The 27,950-nt window shown below is 40.3% G+C and overlaps 1 protein-coding gene across 14 annotated transcripts in view; it reads left to right on the top strand.

The window, feature by feature from the left end:
• The window catches only part of IGF2BP2 (insulin like growth factor 2 mRNA binding protein 2), a 187,515-nt gene that overhangs the window by 16,898 nt on the left and 142,667 nt on the right, over positions 1-27,950 (top strand). For 2 of the 14 annotated variants that reach the window (XM_077117809.1, XM_077117806.1), the window contains exon 1: positions 24,043-25,423. The exons of 10 other annotated variants lie outside the window; for them this stretch is intronic. Coding sequence is in view for 1 of the 4 variants with exons in the window: in XM_077117813.1 (XP_076973928.1) it covers positions 25,395-25,423 (29 nt within the window). In the remaining 3 variants the exon portion in view is untranslated. Of the gene's footprint in view, positions 1-2,154; positions 2,219-24,042; positions 25,424-27,950 lie in introns of those variants that run through there. 2 more of the 14 variants (XM_077117810.1, XM_077117813.1) reach the window with 2 other exon arrangements.

Here is a 27,950-nt window from a genome sequence, read left to right as displayed (position 1 = left end):
GTGCCTCAGAGGAGGTTATATGTTTAGCATTCAGCCACAGTTTTGGTTTTTCTTTTCCTTTTTTCTGCTCTTTCTATTCTTCCCCCTAAAGAATTATTTCATTAACTTCAACATCTTTAAAACATAATTAAATTTTTCCCCTATCAGTCTTCCCTGAAAAGAGCTGATTTTTGTTTGCTTAGTTGAAAATCAGTTTAAAACACGGCTCTTCTAGTATCAATAAAGATGTTTGTCGCTTTTCTGTCATCAGCAAGAAACTTTTTGCTATTTTTATAACTGGGTGAGGTCTCATTTCTCCAGAATTATGCCATACTGTGGTTAGCCATGGTCTACAAGAGGAAAATATATTTACTCTTCTTTAAAATCATTGGTTTTCTAAGAAATATGCCATTTACTATACCAAATCTGAGTAACTCTTTCTCAGGCAAAAATGCACTGGTGACTTTGATATCACACATGGCTAATTCTCCACTAACAAAGCAAGTATCAGGCATCTTTGGTATCTGCCTTTTTAATACATTGGAAAAATACCACAAATGAAAATAATAGTACATGATATTATTTTCTTGAAGAAATGGGATAGTAGCTTTATATTGTTTTTGATTCAGGCACATCCATGTTGATGTAAGTGATTCATACTTTATGAGCATTTTGCCAAACGCATGCAAAATATCAGCTTTGCTTATAGAAGGCCCTAAATTACCCTATCTTCAGTCAAAGAACATATTTTATTAGTCATGTCTTTAAATTTTTTTTGAATCTCAGTGCTTACTTTACTTCTATTACATATTTCCATAACCCATTTAACCTTTTCTTTTAAGGATTCTAAAAACATGATAGTTACATGTAGTGAAAAGTTATTTTAGGTTTTTCCTTTTGAATGTGTAAAGACTGAGGCTTATGGGATATTTAGAGTGTCTTAGGAACACCTGCTCTTTAGGAAAGAAGGATGTTTTTGGTATAAAAAACTGCTAGGGGTAAATATTATATTTTCTACATAGTTTATGTATTTCAATCAAACAGAGCATATCCTGAGCAATTCTTTGCCCATTCCGCTTTTTTTTTGTACACTCTGAGAGGACTGTTTATCTCTCCATAGTTTAAAATCTTAATTTTTTTTCCCACAAAACAATCAAATGATTATGTTTTTTTTTTTATTTTGTGTAGAGGGTTTAGAGAGAACTCTCCACCTGTCCTCAGTGAAATTGGGTTTAAAATTTATTTCATGTTTTTTAAATCTTCAAGAAAGAGGAGGTGAGCAGAAACAAGGAATGCCATGAGCTCAGAAGACCAAATATAATATTGTATCTCTAGACCCTTTTTTTTTAACTTTTTATTGTATAGTATAACATATATACAAAGTAAAGAAATAAAAAACCAAGTTTTCAAAGCACTCTTCAACAAGTAGTTGCAGAACAGATCCCAGAGTTTGTCGTGATCTACCATGCCATCCTCTGAGAGTTTTCCTTCTAGCTGCTCCAGAATATAGGAGGCCAGAAGGCTTAAATATTTTTTTACCACCACAGTCGACTTTTTTTTCTTTTTTTGTGAAAAAATAACATATACAAAAAAGCAATACATTTTAAAGCACAACATCACAATTAGTTATATAACGTATTTCAGAGTTTAACATGGGTTCCAATTCCACAATTTTAGGTTTTTATATTTAGCTGTGCTAAGATAATGGAGACTAAAAGAGGTATTAGTTTAAAGATTCAACAGTCATATTCATTTATTAAACCCTACCTTCTCTGTATAACTCCACCATCACCTTTGATCTTTCCATCTCTTTAGGGGTGTTTGGGCTATAGCCTTTCTAACTTTTTCATGTTGGAAGGGTCGGTCAGTAATATGGAATAGGAAGATGAAACTAGCTGATGTCTGGAGAGGCTGGCCTCTCTAGGTTTCAGGGCTTATCTGGTCCAGGGACCCATCTAGAGGTTGTAGGTGTCTGGAAAGTTATTCTAGTGCCTGGAATCTTTGTGGAATCTTATATATTACCCTAGGTGTTCTTTAGGATTGGTTGACATGGTCTAGACCCTTTTTTATTGTTGGTTTATAAATATTTTGACTACCTGTGGATATGCACAGAAAGAAATATATATTCTCTTATTTTTCCTCAGTCATAATTCTTCTTGTTATAATCCCTAGCAGAGGCCCATCCTGTTGAGCAGAACTGCCTCAAGTGACCTATTCAGGCCTCAAAACATCATCTTGGGTATTTCTTCTTAATTTATCCTTCCAGTTGATTTTTTTTTGTATGCTGTATAGTGGGGGTGACACTTTATTCTTTTTTCCTTGTATCACGTTATTGCAACACCATTTGTTGATTTTTTTTGTTGTTGTTTGTTTGTTGGAAAGTGCATGGGCCGGGAATCGAACCTGGGTCTCCTGCATAGCAGGCAAGAATTCTATCACTGAACTACTCTTGCACCCCGTTGATTATTTTTTCAAGTCAAGAAAAAGCAGCATTTGAAATTGGTGCAAAAGAGAACATTTCCTACCTGGCGACCCGACAGTGCCCGTTTCCTAGACCTCCTCACAGTGCTGTGTAGGTGTCTCTACCTACAAAATGTTACTTCCCTGAACCTTCCCTCAGAGCTCCGGTTGGGAGGCACTCCTGGGTGGGTCTGGAGGGGGCTGTAAGCCCTTGGCAGGCTCCTACCTAGATTTTTAGAAATGCTTCTGGGTTAGTGCAACTGATATTTGAACCTCAGAGGCTCACCTTTTGTTTTCAGGAGCCTAGAGCTGCATCAAACAGAGGGAGTAAGATTGGACATTTTTCATCACCACAATGCATTAGATCCTCCTCTCTGAAAACACAAAATTATTAGTTTCTTTGAAGTTGGTTGATCCTGTTCAATTCTTGGCCCGAGGTTATGATAGTTAAAATTAAATACATTAAGCCTCATTCATTCAGACTAGTCGGAGAAATCTCATGGGGAAGATCAGTGATAATTAGTAGAAGATCTGACTGGTCAGAATTTTTTTTTTAATTTCTTAAATTAAAAAAAGTTACAAGAAAGAAACAGATTTTTTTATATTACTTTCAATTAAATATTATAACTTGAGTATGCTAAAAAAAGTTGCCAAAAACCAGTTCTGCCAGCCTTACTGAATAGAGTTTAAAAAGTAACTTGTATTCAGTATATTAGTTATATATAAGCACTTTTGAAATGTTTAATTAACTTATTCTCTGAGTAGTTTAAATATGCCTTTTATGATCTTGTTTAAATTGATTCCTTTGTTGAACAAGTAACCCCCACAACCCTTTTTTTTTTGTTAAGTAAAAGGTAGGGTAAATTCCAGCTTTGTCTTATTGTAGTTTAGAGTTAATGATATTCCACTATTTTTTCCATTATAGTTTGATTCATTTTAGATTTAGGATGCCCTTGAGATACAACTAGTAATATCTGGGTACCATTCTTTCTAGAAGAAGTTAGGATTGTGCTTTCACAGATTTTACATGGTGTAGAAAGTGGTAAAAAAAAATCCATTCGTTCAAAATAAAGAGGTTAATTTAAGTCATGGCATAAAATGTTATTTAACTGAAAGAAAATGAAGACAATTTTGATCAGAATAATCACGTCTTAATTAAATGAAGACACTTCTTTTTTATTGCCATTATTTGGGAAATAGTCACTAAGAATAATAACCAGTAGTACTTAAATTTTGGGTTGTTTTAATGTTTGATCATTTGACGTTTTATTCTGTACCACTCTTTAAAGGTAAATTTTTAAAAATCTTGGTTTTGAAAGAAGTGTTATGGGTGATTTCTAGGATTGTGCCTAGCAAAGTACATTTGTCATAAATAGGATGCTAACCTCGAATATCTGGTACTGAGTAGAGGATGCTGCCTGGGAACTGTGTTCTGGTACTGAGTAGAGTATGCTGCCTGGAAACTGTGTTCTGGTGTCTTGGGAGGGGCAGAGTCCCACAGCCAGCCAGACCTGCTGCATTACTTCTCCAAAGGGTAGTCTCAGCATTTAACTTCTGCGTTTATTTCAGTTTTCCTAATTAAAAAAAAAAAAAAAGTATGTGAGTGTTCTCATTCTAAGAAAAGCCTTTATAGTTTGGGATATTTTTTGCTATCAGGGGTCTTTAGAGAGCTAAGCCTCACCAACAGCTCTTCTCTGGTTGGTGATAGTGCACTTGGGTCCTGAAAGTCAGCTACTGCCTCTCACTTCTCTGTTACCTCATCTGAACTAATTGCTGAATGTCAAATAATGTCACAATTCTTTTAAAAGTTATGGCAATCCCGAAGTGCATTTCTTACTTGAGCACCTACTGTGTGATTAGCCAAAGTACACAGCGCAGAGTATGGGCTGCACAAGGAGCTGGCCCTCTGACCCTGCACTTATGAGGCTTCTCCTGTTCCCTTTTCCAAATCTGTAGAAACAAGGCATGACGAAAATGCTTCTTCCCACACTTTCCTTCCCAACACCAGCTCAATGTGCTGCCACATTTCTGGATGGTCAAGAACACTTTCTTATGCTTGTGGTGTGTTGAGCCTGGAATGGAAATGGCTATAGAGAGCAGAAGGCTAGGGGTCTGAGCCTGCCCCCCCTCTGCCTGTCTACCTGTCTGCACTCCTGGGGTGCATTAGGCTTACCTTCCAGAGTACATTTTTCACCGTTTACTCACAGGCATTCAGCAAGCACCTTCTTTTGTGTCAGGTGGTGGGCTATTCTAAAAAGTACAAAGGTGGATAAACCACTTCTGCCTTCAGCTAGAAGTAAAATTACCTTGTAATTCCTGGTGGCTCTTATAATGTCTGGGGACAAGGTCCAGATGCACAAGAAAGCTGCACTCATAGTGTAAAGTTTGTCTTGGACAATAGAACACCGGCAGCTGGGTAGTCCCCTTAAAGATCCAGCTAAAATCACTCCCCTTCCCCTGCTTGAAACCTCCCCCAGTTCCTCCTGAACCCTTCCCTCTCAGGTCTTGGCTGGTACCTCAGCTGTCATGATCAGACTGCTTAGCTATTTGTGTGCACAACAGTTGTGCCTGGTAGACTGTGCACTCTTCTAGGAAGGGAAGAATGACTTACTCATGGAGTGTGCCCACAAACGCCTCGTACCAGCCATTCCAGGGGAGGAGCTTCCTAATGGTTGAATTGAATTGCTTCTGAATTTATCCTGGTTTTACTTTAGTGACCGAAATTCTCAGGGAGTGGAACGTTCTGATAAACTAAGTTATCTGTTTTAATTCATGGCTAAGCAGAAAATCCTTTTTTTTTTTTTTTTAGCCCATACTGTTGAAAACCTTCCAAATGTATTAGGCCACTCCTTAGTTTTTAATATATAAGTATGTTTGTATTTACTTTATAATAGTAAATAATTGTATAATAAAAATAATTTAGAATAGCAGTATTGTTCACCTACACAAGCTAGGGCCAGTGGTTTTCAGTATGGCACCAGCAGTATCAGCATCACCTGGGACTTGTTAGAAAGGTCCATTTTCCACCCCACTCCAGACCTGCTGAATCAGAAATTCTAGGGGTTGGGTCCAGCAGTCTGTTTTAACAAGGCCTTTGGGTGATTCTGATGGTCCCTCAAATTTGAGAGCAACTGTTGTAAGGCAGTTGTTCTCTACCTGGATGCACATTGTAATTACCTGGGAGCTTTTAAAACAACAGCCCTCAAGCCCATGCCCAGAAATTCTGATTCAGTTGATCTGGAGTGGGGCCTCACATAGGCTTTCTTTTTTTTTTTTTTACATGACCCATGAATGCTACTATGTGCAGCCAAAATTGAGAACCACTGATTCAGAAAATAGAGTAAAAACTTTGTACTTACTCCACCATTATTCTCTGCAACTTACTTAAGAAATATATGCAAGGTAATGCTTCTTTCTGTTAGAAGTTGGGTAAAGAAAAACTTAGTTACGTTTTGTATAATCAGGCTTTTATTGAACAGAAAACCCTTGCTTTTTGTGGCATCACATTAATAAAAATTCCCCTGTAAAAGCAGGTGTTTTAAGGCTAGTGATATTTTCCCACAGGCACAATGTCATATTTGGGTGTTAACTTCCTGATCAAGGTCTTGGCATCAAATAAATCATATGTGGGACCAATAATGTACCATAAAACCAATGATATGATAATTATAAACCTTTTGCCATTTAAAATAATAAAGTAATGCTCTAAGGCCAATAAAATTGGCATAATTTTAGCATACACCCTAGAATTACCCCAGAGGTCTCTGTGTTGTAGAAAAAGCCACATGGCTGTACAAAACACAGTTTCTTAAATCTTTTATGTAATAAATATTAGTTACCACGCTTTGAACTCTTAGAATTTGAGAGGGAAGAGTTGGAAAGTCTAACTCTCCTAGTATGTCCAAGGAAGTGTTAGGTGGATGCCTTTTCCCCCAGGAGACTTCCCAGAAGCAAGTCTGAGGTTCAGAGTCCCTGCCCTCTCCTTAACGGTATTTGAGAACTCTGGATCCCCCGAGTGTCTGCTGCTTGTTGGGACTGGTGATAATACTGGTTTCCATTCCGAAAAGCATTTTTTTAACAAAAGAATTGATCCAAGATTTCTCCTCTGGACAGTCTCATGTGGCCTATCATTTGAAATAAAGGTGAGAGAATAAATGATGTTATCACCACACTCCACGCTTGATTGAAAAGCCATACAAGTAATTATTAATCGTTAGGGCTTTTTTAAGAGGGCCACTTCAGATCTTCTTCTCTTCTGAGTGGCCAAGTTGGTATAGGCTGGTAAGAACATGGGCAAATGATGTGGTGGAAAGAGCACAGGTTTGGAGGCCAGAAGACTGATGAAACCCAACTGTCCTCCTTTCGCGGTATGATGCTCACTTCTCTGAGCTTATGTCTCCTTTCCTGCACACCCCCGTCTTGCAAGATTGTAAAGTTTGAGTGCGTGTTAGTGTATATGGTTGTACCCAGCTTAGGAAACTTTCCGTAAAAGTTACTTTAAATGGTTGAAACACTGATTAGTAGGACAAACTTGAAGAATTTTATCTGTTCTCTTGCCCTCCTTGCCCAGAGTTGAAAGCTTGCTGTAGGGTGGACACCCACGCAGAGACAGTTCTAAGGGAGCTGGGGGAACAGGGTGCATCAGAGTTTCTCACCCTGCAAATCTTTCCTGGGAAAAGGGATTATTCCTGAGAAGAGATCAGTGTCCACTATCTGGGTCATTAGGGAAGGCCCAGGGATGGATGGGTGTTGACATGTGTTGTTGGTGTATTACCTGGAATTAAACCTGCGTTTTCAATCAGAATGCTCTGTTAGTCAGGGATCTTGATGATGATATGTTGTTCGGTAACGGAACTGTTGTTTTGACCATTGTTTTTCATCAAACTTTTCTTGGTAGTTTGATAACAAATTGACAGTGACTCAGATTATGTCACAGCGATTCAGATTATACAGGTACTACACTGCAGTAATTATAAGGCAATTATCAAAAAAATCTACTGATAGAGAAAATTATTGCCTATTATATTAAATTGGACTTGATGAGGTCTCTCTAGCTTAGAACTTCTTCTCATTGCTGTTGTGTTGTTTCAAAAATATACTTAATTCTTTAGAATCAGTTCTTTAAAAGATAATCTGTCTGCTTAGGGAGGGCAGTGGTGGCTTAGTGGCAGAGTTCTTGCCTGCTGTGCCGGAGACCCGGGTTCAATTCCTGATGCCTGCCCATGCAAAACAAAAAAAAGAAGAAGAAGAAGAAAAGATAATTCAAACAGCATTAAAGAAAATGTAAAAATGATTAAATAAAATAGTACTCTGAGTAAGCTTTTCTGTAGATTTATAGAACCCACAGAGTGGTAACCCTGAGGGATCATCTAGAGTACTGTTCCCTGCCCCAAAACTATGGAATTTCATGCTGGGAGGTCAGAACACTTGTCCACTATTACAAAGGGTATTAATAACAAAGTCTCTTTCTCACTCTCATTGCTGTGCTTTACCTCACACTATACCACCTCTAAAAGATTTCTCATATAATTTGTTTTTAAGTAAAGTTCAGGACCCAGACTTTCAGGGGTTTTCATTTTTTTAAAGAAATGAACCAAAGCAAGTTGATTTAGTCTTTGCTTTGCCTCCTTTGAGACATTTCCAAATGGCACTGATAGCAACAACCCAAGGAGACCGGCTGTGCTGCTCTTTCCAGGAGGTGGTGAAATATAGTGGAAGGAGCTCTGTCACTAACCAGCTCTGTGACTACTAGTTTTCTCGTCAGTAAGGTGGGGTATAGACCTGTTGTTCTTCAGCCTTTCCATCTGCCTTAGAGTTCTGTGAAATCACGAGTCCTCAGCATAAACAAAACACAAAAACAACAAAAAACTTGTTTAGGAACAGCTTCCTGTATGACGATAAGGTGCTGGGCACACCTATGATATGAGGGCAAAAAACAGTTCTCCAAAACCTGTTGTGACCAACACATGTCTAGGGGGTTGAAAATAGTAAACATCTTGGATCTGCTATCTGTCTCTCCTCATTTGTTTCTAGACAGGACCAGAGCCCATAGAACTTGCCAGGTTCCAGGACTGTGTTTTAGTCCTGGTAGAGAGCAGGACTGTTTCTTTCCGTGCTTTTAACTGTGCAGTTGAGGCATCAAAGGAAACCAGTTTCTTTATCATTTCCTGGAGGATGGGCCTATACCTCCTAAACTGTCCTTATTTTCAGTAATTCAGGGAAAAGATGCTCTCTTATCTTTGCCAGTGATGTCAGTTTTATAGAAGTTGTTTCTTTTTGGCTTTAAAGCATGTGGTTTTGTGCCGAGTTAATCTTTCCCCTTAGATTTCACTTAGGCTTGTATTAGCAGAGCTTTGCTTTTTTTTGAGCACAGACAGAGCAGTTGACAGGCTAAAGCTTTCTTTAACACATTCTGAGTGTAGTGTGTGATTAGCTTCTGCATATGTTGAGTGGAAGGGGTTATGGACAGATTGCCATGAAAAACAGAGATCGTTTACTAGGCTGGTTACTTTATGTGGATTATCACCTATCTCTCAGTGGCCCTGTGAGGCAAGGGGAAGCCTCATTCTTCAGGAGAGGAAACTGAAGCACAGATTGCTACTCTCCCCAGGCAACCAGGAAGGACAGTGACCAATCTTAGTCTGAGTTTAATCTGACCATAAAGCCTGTGTTCTTTGTGCTATAACCGCACATAATATAGGAAGGCAGGTAACCATGCTATTTGGTAATCTAGAACAGAAAGATTATCTTCAATTCAAGAAGTCTCTAATAGAATTACTAACTGGCCATGTTTGTAATTTTCTCCCCTGTAATGCCAAAATCTGAACTGTTCTGTGACTGTGGAGCCATGTTTGCAGTCATCATGCCCAAAAACAGTTAGCAATTAATCTACCTTTTGTGTTAGGACAGTGGACTATTCCAGCCAGGAGAGAGGAGGAGAAGCTGTAGGCTGCTTGTGAGGGGTCTCATGTAGTTCAGGGGCTATTATGGGGGCACCCACCCCGTGCGTCTAGGTCTTTGTAGGTCTCTTTATGGTATTTTTTGAGTGCTTTTGATGTGACCAGATACCTCATTTGGTCTGCACCTGTGTATTTCTGAGTAATAGCAGCTTTTACTAAATCTTTTTTTAACTTCTGCCCTAACCCTAATTTACTGCGGGATAGGATTTATAGAATTTATCTTCCTTTCCTATTCCACTCATTAGTCATTCAGTTAAACTTTGATATTAAGAGTCAAGATAAGAAGTAGAAAGAATACTACTTGGTATTACTAGTTGAGGGTATGGTAAACCACCCCACCCCCGCCCTTATTTTTCCTTCAGGCTGATGTGCTTTCTGGCTCATAATTGATGTTCCATGGATAGGTGGATGTATAGATAAAAGAGCTTGCAGTTCTTAGAAAACTGTGTGTTGGGAGAGGTCATGATTTGATGGTATCTGAACCTATTAATTAATGATCAGCTTTTTAATAGGATTTGCTAAAATTTGATGAATGATTTTAAGTGTCTGTGATCATACATTCAGGCAGGTGCCAGTAATACCTTTCTGTAAGGTGGAATTCGGATATGGGAAGGTTCATCTGAGCTTAATGAGGTTCAAAAATAAAGATGCAGCCACTCCCTTCTTCGACTAATTGAATAATCCATATCATGTGGGAATGTCATCCAACAATCTTTCCTTCCCATATTTTTTCAACCTACTTTCTTTCCCATCATTGTGTTTCTTCCTTCCACCTCTGCCTGAATAAAGCTCTAATGGGAAAAGAGATGTTGACGCTTATCCCTGGAACTGTGGCATCTTGTTAGAATGTATTTTTCTGTGGAAACGATGTTATGGTTAATAGGTCATATGTTACTGTAAGCTTTTAATGGCTACTTAGGATACTAAACTGCATTTATAAATCTATTTTCTTAAGTTTTCCATGGTTTTCTTCTAGTTCCTCCTACTTTTAACAGCTTTACAGAAGGCAAGCCTCCCTGATGCATGATTGGATACTTTTCTCAGGCTCTGACCCCCAGGTGCTCCCCAGGTGAAGACCCCCAGGTGCTGCCAGCTCCCTCTGACGTGCACATTGGAGGCGGGGGTTCTGTCGTCCTTGTTTGGGGGTCAGCAGGTCCTCTTCCAGTGCCTGGCACAGAGTACATGCCAAAAATACTTGACGATTTAGGTTGAATTTAAGAAGTAGAAATTTTACATTCTCCATGTTCAGCCTCGGCAGTTTCTTAATAACATTCTTATGCCTAACTCTATATCCAGGTTGAGAATGGGACATGCAGTTGAATTTCTTACTGATCCCATTATTCGCCAAACATTTGTTAATCACCCATGATGAGCTAGGCACTCCCAGCACTAAAAACACAGCAGTGGATCAGTATTCTTCCAGTGCCTGCCTGTTGGAGTTTATAGTCAGGGAGAATATATCCCACAGCTGGAAAGGCACTAATCGAGTCTAGGTAGAACTATTCTCTAGAAACTGCTGCTGTTTTCGAGATACATGGACTGACCTCGAAGTTGCCTAGGTGTGTAATATTGAAATCTTTTCTTTGTCTAAATATCAATGATCAAAAGTGACTTTTAAAATTGTTCAAAATTGTCCTTAGAGATAAACTGGTGGAAAACGTGATGTAGTTTGCTTTTTATAACATAGTCTTTGATTAGAAAGTAATTATTATTTACCTTCTTTTCAGATGAAATTTTAAAATAGTAATCTGAGATATTAAAGAAAGGTGACCTTTTAAAAATATTCTGCTAATAAATTATTAATTTTCTGAGTTATCTATTAAGGCAAACATCAGGGTTTTTTGTGGCTGCTGACTAATTTAGTTGCGTACTGTTTCTATTCATAGGTCTTCAAATTTAGATAGAATTGAGCAGATTTAACACAAATAGCTTCATTTAGTTTCACACAGAAAAAAACAATCAAAACTCTAAGAAGAAAAGGTAAGAAAACAACATAAAACTAGCAAGATAAAGGGTGATTGGCTGGTGGTTGACTTTGGAAGGAAATGGAATTTTTTTGTTGGCCTTCTCTTTGTGTTGCAAGATTTCTTTCCTTAGATTAGTATAATTTATGTGGGCTATATGAAGAGATTACATTCTTAGCATTTCCTCTAAAACTCTTTGTGATGTGTAGCCTGAAGCACAGTCACTTTTCCACATTTGTCTGTGAATGGATGCGCTATGAAGTGTAGAGGTGCTTCAAGATAGAAAGTATTCCTTTTAGAGATTTTTTTGTCTCACTTCTGTTTGAGAACATGAATGAATAAAAATTAACGCAGATGGAGAGTTAATGTTTAATTGGTATGGAGTTTTTGTTTGGAGCGATGGAAAAGTTTTGGTGATGGATGGTAGTGATAGAGGAACCCTTTGTGAATGAGTTGTATTTTTACAGTGGGGTAAAAGGGGAAATTTTAGGTTGTATGTAAGCTACCACAAAAATCCCATTTGTGCTGACGGGAATGAACATTTGTACATCGGTTGTTGATGGCTGCAATGGATGGAGGTGGCCTAAGGTCACAGTTGAGGAATGGAAAGGGGAACTGTGGTGTTTACATTCAATGGACGACTGTGAGGCTAGTAGAAGGAATGAAGTTGTGAGGCATGCAACTAGGTGAATGAAGTTTAAGGACAAATATATTCAATGACATGGTGGAAATAGACAAATATCATGCCTCGCACATATGGACTAACTATAATGCACAAACCTGGAGGATTGAAGTTGAGAGCAGGTTGAGGCCTATTGTAAAGGGTCCTAGATTGTAAGCTCTTACAGCAGTCACATATATTCAGGAGTTGTAACTGTTATTTCTAAATTCTGAGATACTGAGCTATTTATGTATAACCTGGTCATTCCCTGAAACTTCGGGTATGTGTGTGGATCTGAGACTGAGAGGTAGAGCATTGAAGCTATGAAAGTCAGCATTACTCCATTCAGCAACTGTTGAAAAGTTGAAAAAGTGATCAGACTTCAACTAGAGATATGAATGAAGCTATTTGGGTAGGACTAAGGTACATCATAATACTGGGTGAAGGATGATATGACCCATATTTTAAAACTTCAACTTCTGTGTGAAACCAAAGGTAGAGGTGTTAATTTGGTGCAAAATTTATATTTTAGGTAGCACATTATCTAACTTAACTTATGTGATCAGTTTATTTGAACACCATAATTACATGGAATCTTGAATAGAATGTGAGATCCTCTTGGTTTGTACAGGTTAGTTTGATGTCCGAAATATCACAGAGTAATTTGAGCAGATTCAATAGGCTAACCGTTTGATCTTGGAGTTCACCCCCATGAAATTAAGTCCTGCAAAGGATAAGCTGAGCCTACGGATAATTATGCCAAGAGTCACCCCCGGAGAACCTCTTTTGTTACTCACATGTGACCTCTCTGTCTAAGCCAGCTTGGCAGGTGAGCTCATTGCCCCCACCCCCGCCTTGTGGGAGGGACATAACTCCCAGGGGTGTAAATCTCTCTGGCAACATGGGACAGAAATCCCAGGATGAGCCGGGACCCAGCATCAAGGGATTGAGAAAGCCTTCTTGACCAAGAGAGGGAAGAGAGAAATGAGACAAAAAAAAGTCTCAGTGGCTGAGAGATTTAAACAAAGTTGAGAAGGTATCGTGGAGGTTACTCTTATGCATTATATAGATAGCCCTTTTTAGTTTATGGTGTATTGGAGTGTGTTCTAGTTTGTTAGCTGCCAGAATGCAATATACCAGAAACAGAATGACTTTTAAAAAGGGGATTTAATAAGTTGCTAGTTTATAGTTCTGAGACAATGAAAATGTCCCAATTAAAGCAAATCTATAGAAATGTCCAATCTAAGGCACCCAGGGAAAGATACCTTGATTCAAGAAGGCCGAATAAGTCCAGGGTTTCTCTTTCAAGTAGAAACGCACATGGCGAACATGGCCAGCGTTTCTCTCTCGTTTGGAAAGGCACATGGTGGACATGGTGGCATCTGCTGGCTTTCTGTTCAAGCCTCATGTTTCATGAAGCTCCCCGGGAGACATTTTCCTTCTTCATCTCCAAAGGTCGTGGGCTCTTGGACTTTGCTTCTCACAGCTATGTTGTTTTGAAACTTTCTCCAAAATGCTTCCAATTTTAAAGGATTCCAGGAAAGAAATCAAGACCCACTTGGAATGGGTGGAGGCATGTCTCCACTTAATCAAGTTTAATACCCACACCTGATTGAGTCAGATCTCCATGGACAAAATCTAAAAAAAGTTTCCAAGATACACTGCTGAATTGGGATTAGAAGAAATGACTGTCTTTACAAAGTGAGATTAGGATTAAAGCATGGCTTTTCTAGGGTGCATACATCCTTTCAAACCAGCACAGAGGGAAGAGGGAAGGCTAGAGGGAAGTACCTGAACCTGTTGAGCTGTGTTTCAGTAGCCTTGATTCTTGAGGACAATTGTGTAACTATATGGCTTTTACAGTGTGACCATATGATTGTGAAAACATTGTGTCTGATGCTCCTTTTGTGCAGGGTGTGGACAGATGAGTAAAAAATAAAGATAGGAAATAAATAATAGTGGGGATAAAGGGTAAAAAAATTGGGTAGATGAAAATACTAGTGGTTATTGAGAAGGAGGAGTAAGGGGTATGGGATATATGAGGTTTTTTTTTTTTTTTCCTTTTTCTGGAGTGATGCAAATGTTCTAAAAATGATCATGGTGATGAATACACAACTATGTGATGATATTGTAAGCCATTGATTGTATACCATGTATGGACTGTCTGTGTAAAGATTTCTTGATGAAAATATTTTTTTAAAAAATCACACAGAACTCTAAAATACAGAGTGAACTTTAATGTAGCAGTGGGCTAAAAATAATAGCATAATATAATAATACTGTTTTGTCAATTGTAGTGAAAGAACCACACTAATGCCAAAATGTTAATAATAGGAGTTTTAGTTTGCTAGCTGCCCAAATGCAATATACCGGAAATTGAATTGCCTATAAAAAGGGGAATTTAATAAATGCTAGTTTACAGTTCTAAGGCCGAGAAAATGTCCCAGTTAACACAAGTCTATAGAAATGCCCAATCTTAGGCATCCAGGGAAAGATACCTTGGTTCAAGAAGGCCTATGAAGTTCAGGGTTTCTCTCTCAAGTGGAAAGACACATGGTGAACACAGAGTTTCTCTCTCATCTGGAATGGCACATGGTGAACACAGTCAGGGTTCCTTTCTTGCCTGGAAGGGCACATGGTGAACATGGAATCATCTGCTAGCTTCCTCTCCAGCTCCCAGGAGACATTTTTCTTCACTTCCAAAAGTCACTGGCTGGTGGACTTTGTGCTTTGTGGTACTGTGGCATTCTCTGCTCTCTCACATTCTTGTGGCTTTCTCTCTTGTTGTTCTCTAACTTTTTCCAAAGTGCTTCTTCTTTTAAAGGATTCCAGTAAAACCAATCAAGACCGTAGAATGGGTAGAGACTTGTCTCTAATAAATCAGATTTAATACCTACACTGATTGAGTCACGTTTCCATGTAGATAATCTAATTAGTTTCCAGCATACAGTATTGAATAGGGATTAGAAGAAACGGCTGCCTTTGTGAAATGGGATTAGGATTAAAACATGGCTTTTCTAGGGTACATACATCCTTTCAAACCGACAAAATGTGTGTGTGAGATGGGGTTAAATGGGAAACCTGTACTTTCTACATGTTTTTTCTGTAAACATATAATTGTTCCACTTTTTTAAAAAAGCAAACCAAAAAGAAAGCAAAAAAGCTAGCACAATACATTATGTCACATCTGACTGGTTAAGGGATTTGAGCTCACCTGGCAGCAAAGAGGTATAACTAGTTTCTCAAATGATAACTCAAGGTGGGGGGAAGGATGCTGAACCAATACAGGATGAATCGAGGAGCTGGTTACTTTTAGCCTACTTTCTCTAGGATGACGCAGTCTGTCCCTCCAAGTCACTCAAATGCCTCAGTCCATATTTTAAGATTCTTGGTTGCAACTAAAAGAAATCCACTTACTCTGTGTTCTAGTTTGCTACTGCTGGAATATGATATACCGGAAATGGAATGGCTTTTAAAAAGGGGGTATTTAGTAAGTTGCTAGTTTACAGTTCTAAGTCCTTCAAAATGCCCTAATTAAAGCAAATCTATAAAAATGTCCAAATAAAGGCACCAACAAGAACTTGCCTTCCCTCAAGAAAGGCCAGTGAAGTTCAGGGTTTCCTTCTCAACTGGAAAAGCACATGGTGAACATGGCAATGTCTCCTGGCTTTCTCTCCAGGCTTCTTGTTTCATGAAGCTCCCCCAGGGATGTTTTCCTTCTTCATCACCAAAGGTCTCTGGCTCCATGGGCTCTTGTTGTTCTCGTGGCTATCTCACCATTCTAAAAAGGGATTCTCTCCAGTGCTTCCTCTTTTAAATGATTCTAGTAAACTAGTGGTTCAGTGGTAGAATACTTGCCCTCCATGCAGGTTTGATTCCTGGACCATGCACCCAGAAAAAAAAAAAAAAGGATTCTGGAAAACTAATCAACACCTACCTGGAATGGGTGAAGGCACATCATACTGTATTCAAAAGTTAATGTCCACAATTGGGTGAGTCACACCTCTGTGGAGCTAATCTAATCAAGTTTCTAACCTACATTAAAAGCAATGGGTTGGTCCCACAAAATGGATTAGGATTAAAACATGGATTTTCTAGGGTGCATAAATCCTTTCAAACTGGTACATTCCACCCTCTGGACCCCTAAAAAAGACATGTTTTTCCCATATACAAAATACATTCATCCTATAATAATATCAGAAGGCCTTAATGCATTTCAGTAACAATACAAAAGCAATACAAAGTTAAAACCAGTACAGAGTCTCATCAAAGTGAGCTACAGGTATATGTCTTAAGGCAACATTATCCTCTGGCCCTGGACCTGTAAAACTCAGAACAAGTTATTTGCTGCCAACATACAAAGGAGGGACAGTCATTAGAAACATAGTCCTATTTCCTTAGGGAGAAATTAGAAGAAACACACGGGTCACTGGACCCACCAGTTTCAAAAACCTGCAAGGCAAAGTCCATTAGATTTCAAAGTTTGAGAGTCATTTATCTTCAGGGCTTTAGAAAGTGGCAGTCCCACCATTTCCAAGGGCTTACGCAGAGGCCTGCCTATCATAGAGTGCCATCTGGGGGGACATTGGGGAGACTACCTTTTTCTCGGCTCAACCTTCTCCAAGCATCGGGGCTTCATGGGCTCTCTGCCATTTCTGGGGCACTTGCTCAACCCTGCCATGTGGTGGCAGTCAGGCTTGCCTCAATCCTTAAGGAGTGTACTCCATCCACTCTCACCAAGGCCTGAGGCGGCATGACTCTTCCTCTGCAATGAGGTGGGAGGTCCACCCTTTGGGGCAGACTCACCCTTTCCACGTGCTTTGGTGGGTCCACTCTCTTGGCCCAAGGCTTCTTGACTTTAGACTTTCGCTTCCGTAGTTCTGCCTCTGAAGTTATTTTACCTTTCCATTGTCCCTTTTATGAAGACCCCCCAGTCGAGACTGGAAGCAGCTCTGTTTACACAGGTCCCACAGCACTCTTCTGGGTTTTCTGTGTAGCAAGCAAGGATTGTGCCCATCAGACAACAGGAGTTTCCACAAATTCTTCCTGGATAAGTCCTTGTCCAATTCTAGCTTTTTCTGAAATGGTTGACAGGTTACACATTTGGTTAAATCCTCATATGGGGCACTATTTTCTGGCATCTCCCATCCTGGAAGCCCAGAATTTTCCAGAACATCAGTTTCTGGTTTCGGTGTACCCAAGAGTTTGGTTCTCAGTTTGTCTCTTTCCTGTTGCATTTCGCTATAAACTGCGAGGAGAAACCAGGCTGCACCTTCCACGTTTTATCTGGAAATCTCTTCTGCTAAATGTCCAAGTTCATGGCTTTTAAAATCTGCCTTCTAGCCAAAGTTACTAGTCAATTTTGCCAGATTATCTGCCATTTTAAAACAAGGTTCACCTGCCTTCTAGTTTGCAATAGCGCATGCCTCATTTCTGTCTAGAACCTCGTCAGAGGTATCTTTAGAGTCCACATTTCTATTCTTCAAAGCATTCTAGGCCTTCTCTATCAAGTTCCTCACACCTCTTCCAAAATCTTCCTCATATCCATTTAAAAAGCCATTTCAGCATGTTTGATATTTGCAAACTGCAGTAGCACCTCACTTCTCACTTCAAATCTGTTCTAGTTTGCTAGCTGCCAGAGTGTGATATACCAGAAATGGGCAGCTTTTAAAAGGGGGAATTTTTAAGTTGCTAATTTTCAGTTCTAAGGTCATGAAAATATCCCATTTAAAGCAAGTCTATAAAAATTTCCAAATAAAAGCACCAATAGGAGGTTACCTTCCCACAAGAAAGGCCAGTGAAGTTCAGGGTTTCTCTTTCAACTGTAAAGACACATGGTGAACATGGCAATGTCTGCTAGCTTTCTCTCCTTGTCCATGAGGCTCCCCTGGGAGACGTTTTCCTTCTTCATCTCCAAAGGTCTCTGGCTGCCTGGGCTCTCATCATTCTCGTGGCTATCTCATCATTCTAAAAAGGGACTCTCTCCAAAATGCTTTAAAGTCAGGTAGTGTGAAACCTCCCACTTCATTTTTCTTAAGATATTTTTAGTTATTTGGGGCACCATGCCCTTCCAACTAAATTTGGTTATTGGTTTTTCTGTTTCTTCAAAGTAAATTGTTGGCATTTTAATTGGTATTGCATTGAATCGACAAAGGAATTTGGGTAGAATTGACATTGTAACTATAATTAGTCTTCCAGTTCATGAACATGGTATGCCTTTCCATTTATTTAGGTCTTCCATGATTTCTTTTAGTAATTTCTTGTAGTTTTCTGTGTATAGGTCTTTTGTGTCCTTAGTTAAATTTGTTCCTAAATATTTGATTATTTTGGTTGCTGTCGTAAATGGAATTTTTTTCTTGATTTCCTCCTCAGATTTCTCATCACTAAATACAGAAAGAAGCACTGCTAATTTTGGGGTGTTAATCTTGTACTCTGCCCCTTTGCTGTACTCATTTATTAGCTCTAGTAGCTTTATAGTAGATTTTTTGGGATTTTCAACATATGTCATCTGCAAACAGTGAAAGTTTTACTTTTTCCTTTCTAGTTTAGATGCATTTTATTTTTCTTTTCTAATTTCTCTGGCTAGAATGTCCAGAACAGTGTTGAATAACAGTGGTGGCAGTGGGCATCCTTCTCTTGTTCTTGGTCTTAGAAGGAAAGCTTTCAGTCTTTCCCCATTGAGGATGATGTTAGCTGTGAGTTTTTCATATGTTCCCTTTATCATGTTGAGAAAGTTCCCTTCTATTCCTACCTGTTGAAGTGTCAAATCTCCTTTTGCCTCACATTCTTAAGCTATAAGATGAAAATGAAAACTACTTCATAGGGGTTTTTGTTGAATGTTAAATGAAAGTTGTTTTTTTAAATAATATGAGTGCAGTAAGCATTCGCCATTATTCCTTAGATTAAGGGTCAGCAAACTTCAAACCACAGGCCAAATTTAGCCAATAACCTCTTTTAGTAAGGCTCTTGAACTAAAAGTTTTTGTATTTTTAAAGGGTTATAGAAAAAAAGAAGCAAAAGAAACAAACAAACTAGGCAACAGAGAAAGTGTGTGGTCCAAAAAAGCTAAAATATTTACTATCTGGTCCTTTGCAGACAAGTTTGCTGACCCCTGTTCTAGTGTGTATGTTTTTGTTTTTTTATTATATCATAGAATCCTTTAAGAATTTGATTATTTTAAGAAACTATGTGCGTGTTTGAAGACCGTTCTCTAGGAAGGCAATGTTCTCTTTAATGTGGTGAAAATTAGGTCTTGGGTGGGAGATGGAAGTGATGTAGATATTTTAATGTTTGTAGCCTTTCAAAGGGTTGAAAGGCTTTTCACAGTATGTGAAAAGATATATAGTATATCTCTGTTGTTAACATTTCAAGGGGGGACAGGGGACAGTATCTCATAAGACCCTTTAGGGGAGCAACAGTGAAAAAAGTTTTGGGTAACACTGTCCAAAACTGAATTCTGGAAGGCAGGACATGTGTTATTCACTTCTGAATATACCAGCACTTAGCAGAGGCTAGAATATTTTCTTCAATCCATTACATTTGTTACAGTGGAGTTGAGTGAATGAAACCTCTCATGTAGTTCAGTGATGCATTCCGTGTAGAAATTGCTTCTACAATAAACTCAGTAGCACTGGAAATTAAAAAAGAAAAATTTTAATCTTTTAGGAGTTTGTTGAATGATTAGTCTGTCTGATGTAACACTAATGCTTCTTGCTTTTTAGAATGAAATTCTTATTATTTTCCTTATCTTCTTTTGCAGTGGCACAGTAAATGAGTATAGGTGCTGGGAGGTAAAGGCCCCCACGGAGGGCTCCTCCCTGTCTGGTCAACACAAAATTGAAAAGACAGCACGTTTATCATTTTTATACCTGAAAAATGACGTCTGATTTAGAATATACAAATTTTGATGTCAGGCCACAGAAATGTCAGGAACTGGGGCCATCCTGATCTTGCCTCATAGTGAAAGCTGTGTCTTACATAGCTCTGCATCCCCAATGCCAGGCACATGGTAGTGGCCAGCTAATGTATTTCTGGGACTGACACTGCTGACAGTAGTTCTGCACATGCCATTATACCCTGAAATTCTTTCTACCTGAGGCTTTTTTTTCCCTCCAACTTACTCTCACTCACAGACCCCTTCCCCTGCCTATAGTTCCCTCTCTTACTCTGGTCCCCAGTACTGATTTGTCTTTTCATCACTGTTGTAGGGTTTGATGTTGATAAAGGGCAGGACTTGTTCACACAACATTCATTGCTTCGGAAAAGTCTTCAGGGCAGAACCAACACTGCCAGCTTTATCTGGAGGCTTTTCTAAGATGTAGTAGTGCCAAGCTTTGTGGTTGATTTAGAGAGTAGTGTGATGGGGGATCCTGAAAGAGGCAGTGCCAAGGATTTGTGCCTCCTGCTGGGTGGCAGGTAAAGGTGGCAGTGGGTGAGCAACCTCGCTTTCCATCCTGAGGCTCGGAGGGAATTGCCCTAGCAGACAAGCATTCCTCAATATCTACACCAAAATTCTCTTCGTAACAGAGCAGGTTGCCCCTGGGGAATCAGGAGCTCTCTGCCAAAGTGACTTCTAAGAACATGAAGTTTGTCTCCTGTTTTATATTTTTAACATGTGTGTGTTTGTAGCAATGTACTCCACCATATATGTGTTCATTTTAGTATAACAATATCAAAAAATATTTTTAAATTTACGCTCTTGGAATTGGTACTCCACAAAAATGAACTGCATTCATCCTGTACCTCTAGTCCATCACTAGGAATCCCAAGAATGAGTTACACTGTAGATGGAAAAGTGGAGCTGGAATATTAGTTGGACACAGACAGCCTCTTTGACCAGTCAGATCTTGAAATGGTGATGTGTTTTCACATAAAATGAAAAGACAGAGAACCAGGTGTAGAGGCCATGGCCTTTGGTTAGAGTGACAATGCCAACCCTCTCACACTCTGCCTGGTTTATGTCCCTGAGTTTGTAACCACCTGCTAAATTGGAATCTCTTGGGGATCCCTTTGACTTGCCCTCAGTGGTGAGAATTCCATTTCCTGACCGTGACCGGCACAGTGGCCCAGGGCTCCCCACCATCCTTCTTCACTTCTTCAGAGGCTGCAGGTGTCTTTCCAGCCTTGGAGAGGCCCACCACATTTTCCTTGCTGTGGAGTTAGGACTTCCAAAGCCTTCTCCAAGAAGAAGCCTCTCAACTTATTTTCAGTAAGAGTTTAAATGTTCAGAAACCTAGACATGTGAAGGGTATATTTACTTTTATTGCTGTCTTGGAACAACAGGATCCATTCTTGGTGTACAAGTTATCTCAGGTGTCTTAAATCTGAATCTAGTGTGTGAAAACCTTTAATATTATCATTAACCCTTTTATCCATAAGCCTTCATAAATGGCCTAGCTTCATATGATATTTTTGTGGCATTAAACCTGGAATAATAGTTGTGTGATTAATTATAACTACTAATTGAGTCAAGCTGGTAACTCGATAACACAAGGACCACAGCTGACAGGTGGTTAATCCCTATTGTGTAATTTTGTCATATGTACAACATCAAGACTTTTTGGTAGAAATCTCAAGTGGGTATCATTGGGTGACTAAGCTAAAAAGCAAGTGACTTCTACCTTTAAGCCCCCAGACTCAGAGTTCTGGTCTACCTTCCTGTAGGCTCTCCTTTACTGAAAGTACTGGACCCCATGAGTCTTGTACGTTGATGTATCCTAGTCAATGTGTGGACACAGTTAGTCATGCAGCTATTTTCAGACAAGGGCAGCACAACTGTGCCTATTAATTTACATTCTGAGCTCTTGGTGATGGAATAAAAATACTAGGAATAACCATTTTTTGATGACCACCTTGTGAAAGCCATGGTGTAGTGGAAAGCTCTCCTCAAGTCTCCTCAAAATTAGTGAGTATTGATACAACTTTCTCCATAAAGAATGTGAGTTTTCTGAGCATTGTACATTGGAGAAAGCTAAGATCAAAAGGTTAGTTTCAAACAGAGATGGTCATTGTTGATGTGGTAGAGAGAGAAAAAAGGGGTAGATTTTGAGTCCACCAGACCAGTGTTAGCTGTGTGATCCTATGCATATTTTTAAACTTCTTCAACCTGTTAATTTCTTATTTTTTATAAGGCTGATAATTCTGTCACTACCAAGCTCCTGGTACCTATTTGTTTTTAACAATACTCTCCATTGGAGGGCAATCTTTTCTACTCTTCTTTCCCCAAAAGAGGAAAGAAGGATTTGTCTTATTTTACTGAGTCAGTGTTTAGATTTAGCAAGATCCCAGTGTCGGTATATATATGTTTTAAATGGCTGTGGGAAATATGCCTTCTACTTGGAATGAGCTGTGCTTGATTAATCTTTTTTAATAATATATATATTCTTCCTAATTCTAAAAATATATTTAAGCAGCTAATTGATTTCTTAGTCATATTGTGAACTCTCAAGACTTTATCCCATTAACACAGCCCTGGTTAGAACTCTTTACTGTGACCTTAATGTTTCAAACCCACTAATTTATTTTACACATTTCCCAAAAATAAGGAAACACACGCATACACACACAACACAATTTATAACCCAATTTTTGGGAACAATGATAAAGCAAACAAACAAAATTCTTAGAAAGTTGTGAGTACTTAAAATAGTTTGACGTTTAAAGGGTTGAAGAGCATTTCCCATAAGACTTGGTGATTGCTGCTATAAATAGTCTTGCATATATGTCCACATTTGCAGTTTTCTGCATGCTTCTGTCTGGTCACAAGACTTAAGAGGATTCATGTAAGAAGTCAGTTGTATTATTTGATGTCTGAGGCCCAGTGTGACCATTTAACTTTGTTAATTTCAAGTTATTTTAAAAAGATTTAACTTCATAAAGCCTATAGGTTAGCTTGAGAATATTTCATATGGAGCAGAACTTCTGGTTATCTTGCTACTTTACTTTAGAAGTGGATTTTTTCAGCTATTATTAAGAACAGACATTAGATTCTCTCGTTCCCTCCAGCTCCCCAGATACTATTTACATTGCCGGTAGGATTTTTCTAATTGGGCTATGGTAATTGTTGAAAGTGGGAATTCGGTACATGGAATTCTGTCTACTTTTGTATTTAAAATTTTTTTCCGTGATTAGACAAATTTGTAAAAACTTAGAATAGCTGGAATCCATAGTTCTCCTACTTTATGGCGGGGATATGGTGATAGTTTGTTTTTTTCCCCCAGCATCATCTCCTTGGGCTGTTCAAAGCAGAGTATTGGAAAAGAAAAGAAACTTAAAATAAATAAGTAAATAAATTTGAGATCCCAAAAGAGTAGGCAGTATTTGAATTCTAATATTTCTCCTATGGGTTTTCAATCTGAAGCTCTCTAAAAACAGCCTTAAAGTGCAAATAAGTATTAAATTTAAATATAGGAGTTTGGCAAATGTCTAATGATTAGAAAGGGCAGAGGACTTGGAATCAGTCACAAGGCTAGTGCTAAGTAAGCTCTGGCTTTGCCATCCAACCTTTCTGAGCCATAAAATAGGAACAATAGGTGCTCGCTTACCTCTTAGGGATTTTTAAGCTTTTTTAATGTAGAGTAGTGAGTTATTAATTTAACTGTGGTGCATCATTTGTTAAACTGGAACCTAGAATATGTAGCAAAAAATAGTCATGTGTTTGATATGTGATATAACTTGATCTCAGGTAGCTCGTAGACAATAAAGGGAATAAAAAAAAAACATTAACATTGAAAAATGAACAGACCATTTTTGAAGACATTCTTAAATGTGCCCAGTATCAGCTAGATGCTGAAGTATCAGCTAGATGGTGAAGAAAACAGTGAGAAGTATCAGCTAGATATTGAAGAAAATAGGATTCTTGACCCACCCATTGTTTTCAAGTGTGTTCTTTAACTTGCATACATTTGTGAATTTTCTAGGTTTTTTTTGCCTATTGTTTATTTCCAACTTCATTCCATTGTCATCAGAGAAAGTTCTTTATAATTTCACTTGACTTAAATTTATTGAAGAAGATGGCCCAGGGGGTGGGGGCAGGGGGACAGGGCCAAGATGGCGGCTTAGTGAGGTGTGGAATTTAGTTTATCCTCCAAAGCAGCTAGTAAATAGAACAGTACAGAGCAACTGTCGGGGCTACATCAGGGACCGGACACACAGTATATACCAGTCTGGACAAGATGTGTTACTCGGGAGGAATGCCTTGGTGAAGCAGTGGCGAAAAGAATTTTGTCAGTCTTGGGGGTGGCTTTCAGAAACCAGCTTTATTAAGCAAGGACAAGCACCAGCAGGCACCTTTCAGATGGGCTCAGCCGGAGCAGGCTGGCCCCTTCCTCCCAGAGTAAAACCCTTTTCTACTGCTGTGGTTAGGCCAGTGGCATTCTCATGCTGAGGTGGCCTGTGTTCCTATAGTGCGCATGTTCATGCTCTTGCTGAGGTGGCCTATAGTACGCATGCTCTTGCTGAGGTGGCCTGTGTCCCTGTACTGCGCATGCTTATGCTGAGGTGGCCTTTCTATAGTACGCATGCGCATGCGGAGGTGGCCTGTGTCCCGTACCGCGCATGCTCATGCTGAGGTGGCCTGTGCCCCTGTACTGCGCATGTTCACCCTGAGGTGGCCTGTTTCTATAGTGCGCATGCTCATGCTGAGGTGGCCCGTGTCCCGTACCGCGCATGCTCATGCTGATGTGGCCCGTGTCCTGTACCGCGCATGCTTATGCTGAGGTGGCCCGTGTCCCTGTACCGCGCATGCTCCTGCTGAGGTGGCCCGTGTCCCTGTACCGCGCATGCTTATGCTGATGTGGCCCGTGTCCTGTACCGCGCATGCTCACTGTGAGGTGGCCTTGTGTCCCTCTACCGCGCGTACTCATGCTGAGTTTGCCCATGCGCCTGTACCGCGCATGCCGATGTGGCCCGTGTCCCTGTACCGCGCAAGCTCACTGTGAGATGGCCTTGTGTCCCTCTACCGTGCATGCTCATGCTGAGGTGGCCTGTGTCCCTGTACCGCGCATGCGCATGTTGAGGTGGCCTGTGTCCCTGGACTGCGCATGCTCATGCTGAGGTGTCCCGTACCGCGCATGCTCATGCTGATGTGGCCCGTGGCCCTGTACCGCGCATGCTCACTGTGAGGTGGCCTTGTGTTCCTCTACAGTGCGTGCTCATGCTGAGGTGGCCGATGTCCCTGTACTGCGCATGCTTATGGTGAGGTGGCGCTGTATCTCTATACCGCGCATGCTCCCCTTTGCAATAATTGACCTCATCTTGTCCCTCCACCGAACTGTGCGGTTCAGAACCTTCTATCTCCAGCCTCAGCCGGAACCTCAGAGCTCCACCTGGACATCCTCTTCCACCCCTTTCTACCTATTTTCTGCCTAACAGATGGACCAGCTGGGACCCCACACAGAATTGTAAGTCATCCAAGCCGCAGAGGCCAACGCCCCTCACCTAGGGTGCGGCAGGCTGGTTCCCTGGGGGGAAAGGAAAGAGACCTTACTAGCAGCAAGGGCTTAGTTCAACCCTGCTCCGTTTGCGGAATTAATTAACGAAATCTGACTACTGAAAACAAGCCCCCCAGCATAGAGAAACCTGGAATAAGTGTTAAAGGTAGTAGGATTTTTTCTGTGACAGAGCGGGGTGGGGATGATGGGGGAAAAAAAACTCAAAAACAAAAAACTCGAGGTTTTTTGAGTTGGACAGGACAAAATACCACAAAAGGGCTGGGTCCCGGGTCTGGGAAGATGGCAGAATAGAGCGTTCCGGGAAGATGGCGGAATTGGATATGTCGAGTTCACCCCTGCTCCAAAGAACAGCTAGAGAAGGGATGGGAGGACGACCGAGACAGTGATTCCAGGGTTTAAGTGACCTGGGAGGTTGGTTACAAAAACTGAAGGACTGAGATGCAGAGAACTAGAGACCGTCCAGTTGGTGTAAACAACCTAACGTGCCCCTTTCCAGTGGAAGCCTGGACTCCATAGGAGTGCATGGACGGGGAGCCCGGGACTAGGAGCACTCTACATCTGTGTCCCTTACACGTCACCCTGCTCCTGCCCCCCCCCCAAGGTCTGCCCATATCTGTGGCCCCCGCACTGCACCTCTCCAACCCCACAACACACCCCATGCTCAAAGGCACCAGCGTAGAGTCCCCAGCCTGTGCCCATATCAGCGCTGTAACGTCATCGCATTCCTGTGCCCCACCCTACACTCCGCATTCTGATCCAAGTCCATCCGCAGATGCAAAACTTTAGACTCTAAACTGCAGGAAGTCAATTTAGTTCTTGATCGCTTCTCTTTGGTTTTGTTTTGCTTTTATAGTTGGTTTTTTTTTTTTTTTAAACGCTCCTTTCATTTCTTATAGCTTTTTCCTGGAGGGCAAATTCTGGGAGGAGGGCTACCCTGGAGAGTATTTTCGGAAGTCAGTAATTACCAGACAAAACAGGGCCGGGGACCTACAAAGGGGGTGCAGACCAGCACAAAAAGCCCTGGGGAAAGGGTCAGGAAAGATGCCAGAAGTGATTTTTTGATGACTTCCAGAAGCTGTGCTTTCCTGGCACGCCCAGCAGATGGTGCTCGTCAGCCAATTGTTCCCCACAGCCCTAGAAAGTACTGTGTCTATGAACTTCCACAACCTCTGCCCACTGTTAAGGGGAAATGTTGAGACGGTGGCCACCTCTATCCCTGTCCAGCGGCCAGAAGTTGCTGCTCAGCTGCCATGATCGGTGCTCAGCCATACCTGCCCCCCCCCACCACCCCTTTTCTTGGGGAAGAGGGCTTCCATGTCTCTCTGTCTGCAGAAACCGGCCAGGTTCAGGACCCTACTAGGTTAAGAGTGGGGAATGGGCACCAGCCGCTACTGCAGCGCCACCTAGAGTTTCTCACTCTTTTCTGGGTGGTGTCCAGTGTTCCCCTGGCCTCAGGAAACCCAGAACTTTTTGGATGGTTCCTGGCTGTCCACTAGTTCTTTGGGAGAAGTGGGGAATCCTGGAGCTCCCTAATCCGCCATCTTCCTGGAAGTTCAGCGACCACTATTTTTCACTCTTTAGTTTCTTGTTCAGCTCCTCTGTGCCACTTAGTTGGGAAAAAGTTTCCAGAAGACAGTTAATGGTGTTCTAGAGAAGATCAACGCTTCTCAGACTTTCCTGTGCAAGCTAATCACCTTCGGATTTTGTTAAAATGAAAATTATGACAGTGGGTCTGGAATGGGGCCTGAGATTCTGCATTTCTAACAAGTTCTTGTTGATACAGATGCTGCTGATCAGGGACCACATTTTGAATAGCAAGGATCTGGAGAACATATCTTTCTTTAGCTTGTTTCTTGAAATTGAAACTGCTGTGTTTTTTGTTTTTTGTTTTGTGTGTGAGCATATGTGTGCCTATACATTGATGCATGGACACAGGACACAGAAGAAGCTATATTTTGCTATAAGAATTTAAACTCCAACCTCAGAAAGCTTGAACTTTAAGGTTACATCCTCTGAACATGTGTGGAATAATGCTGATGGCTGCTGGTGGTTGTGAATGAATGACGGATGCGTGCATATAGGTTCATTGTAGTACTTTCTTCACTTTTGTGTCTGTTTGGAAATATTCATAATAATGTTTTTAAAAGAAAATAAAATTTGATCTTTTGAAATTTGAGTTATTCCTAAAGGTTTTCAGCTTGTTGTACATGCTACTTTACCTTTCCTGGATTTCTTTAATAGATGATTTTAAAGTCTTTTTTTTTTTAAGTCAGTAGTATATTTTTACTCATGTGAGTTTTAATTTTAATATATCACAGTAGTTTTGGAAATTTAAAAATAACTGGATACAACAGCTTTGTTCCATATCTGCCAGTCTTAGCAGCTGTGGTTGAATCCCCCTCAGTCTTCCCTGTTCAAAAGAGGATGCAGTAAAGTGTGATATACCACTGTCGCAGGACAAGGGCTTGTTTGTGCT

This window comes from Tamandua tetradactyla, chromosome 10 (assembly GCF_023851605.1).
Source record: "Tamandua tetradactyla isolate mTamTet1 chromosome 10, mTamTet1.pri, whole genome shotgun sequence".
NCBI classification, from domain to species: domain Eukaryota; kingdom Metazoa; phylum Chordata; class Mammalia; order Pilosa; family Myrmecophagidae; genus Tamandua; species Tamandua tetradactyla.
The sequence above is the reverse complement of the archived record's forward strand: the minus strand, read 5'-3'. Positions and strand labels throughout refer to the sequence as shown.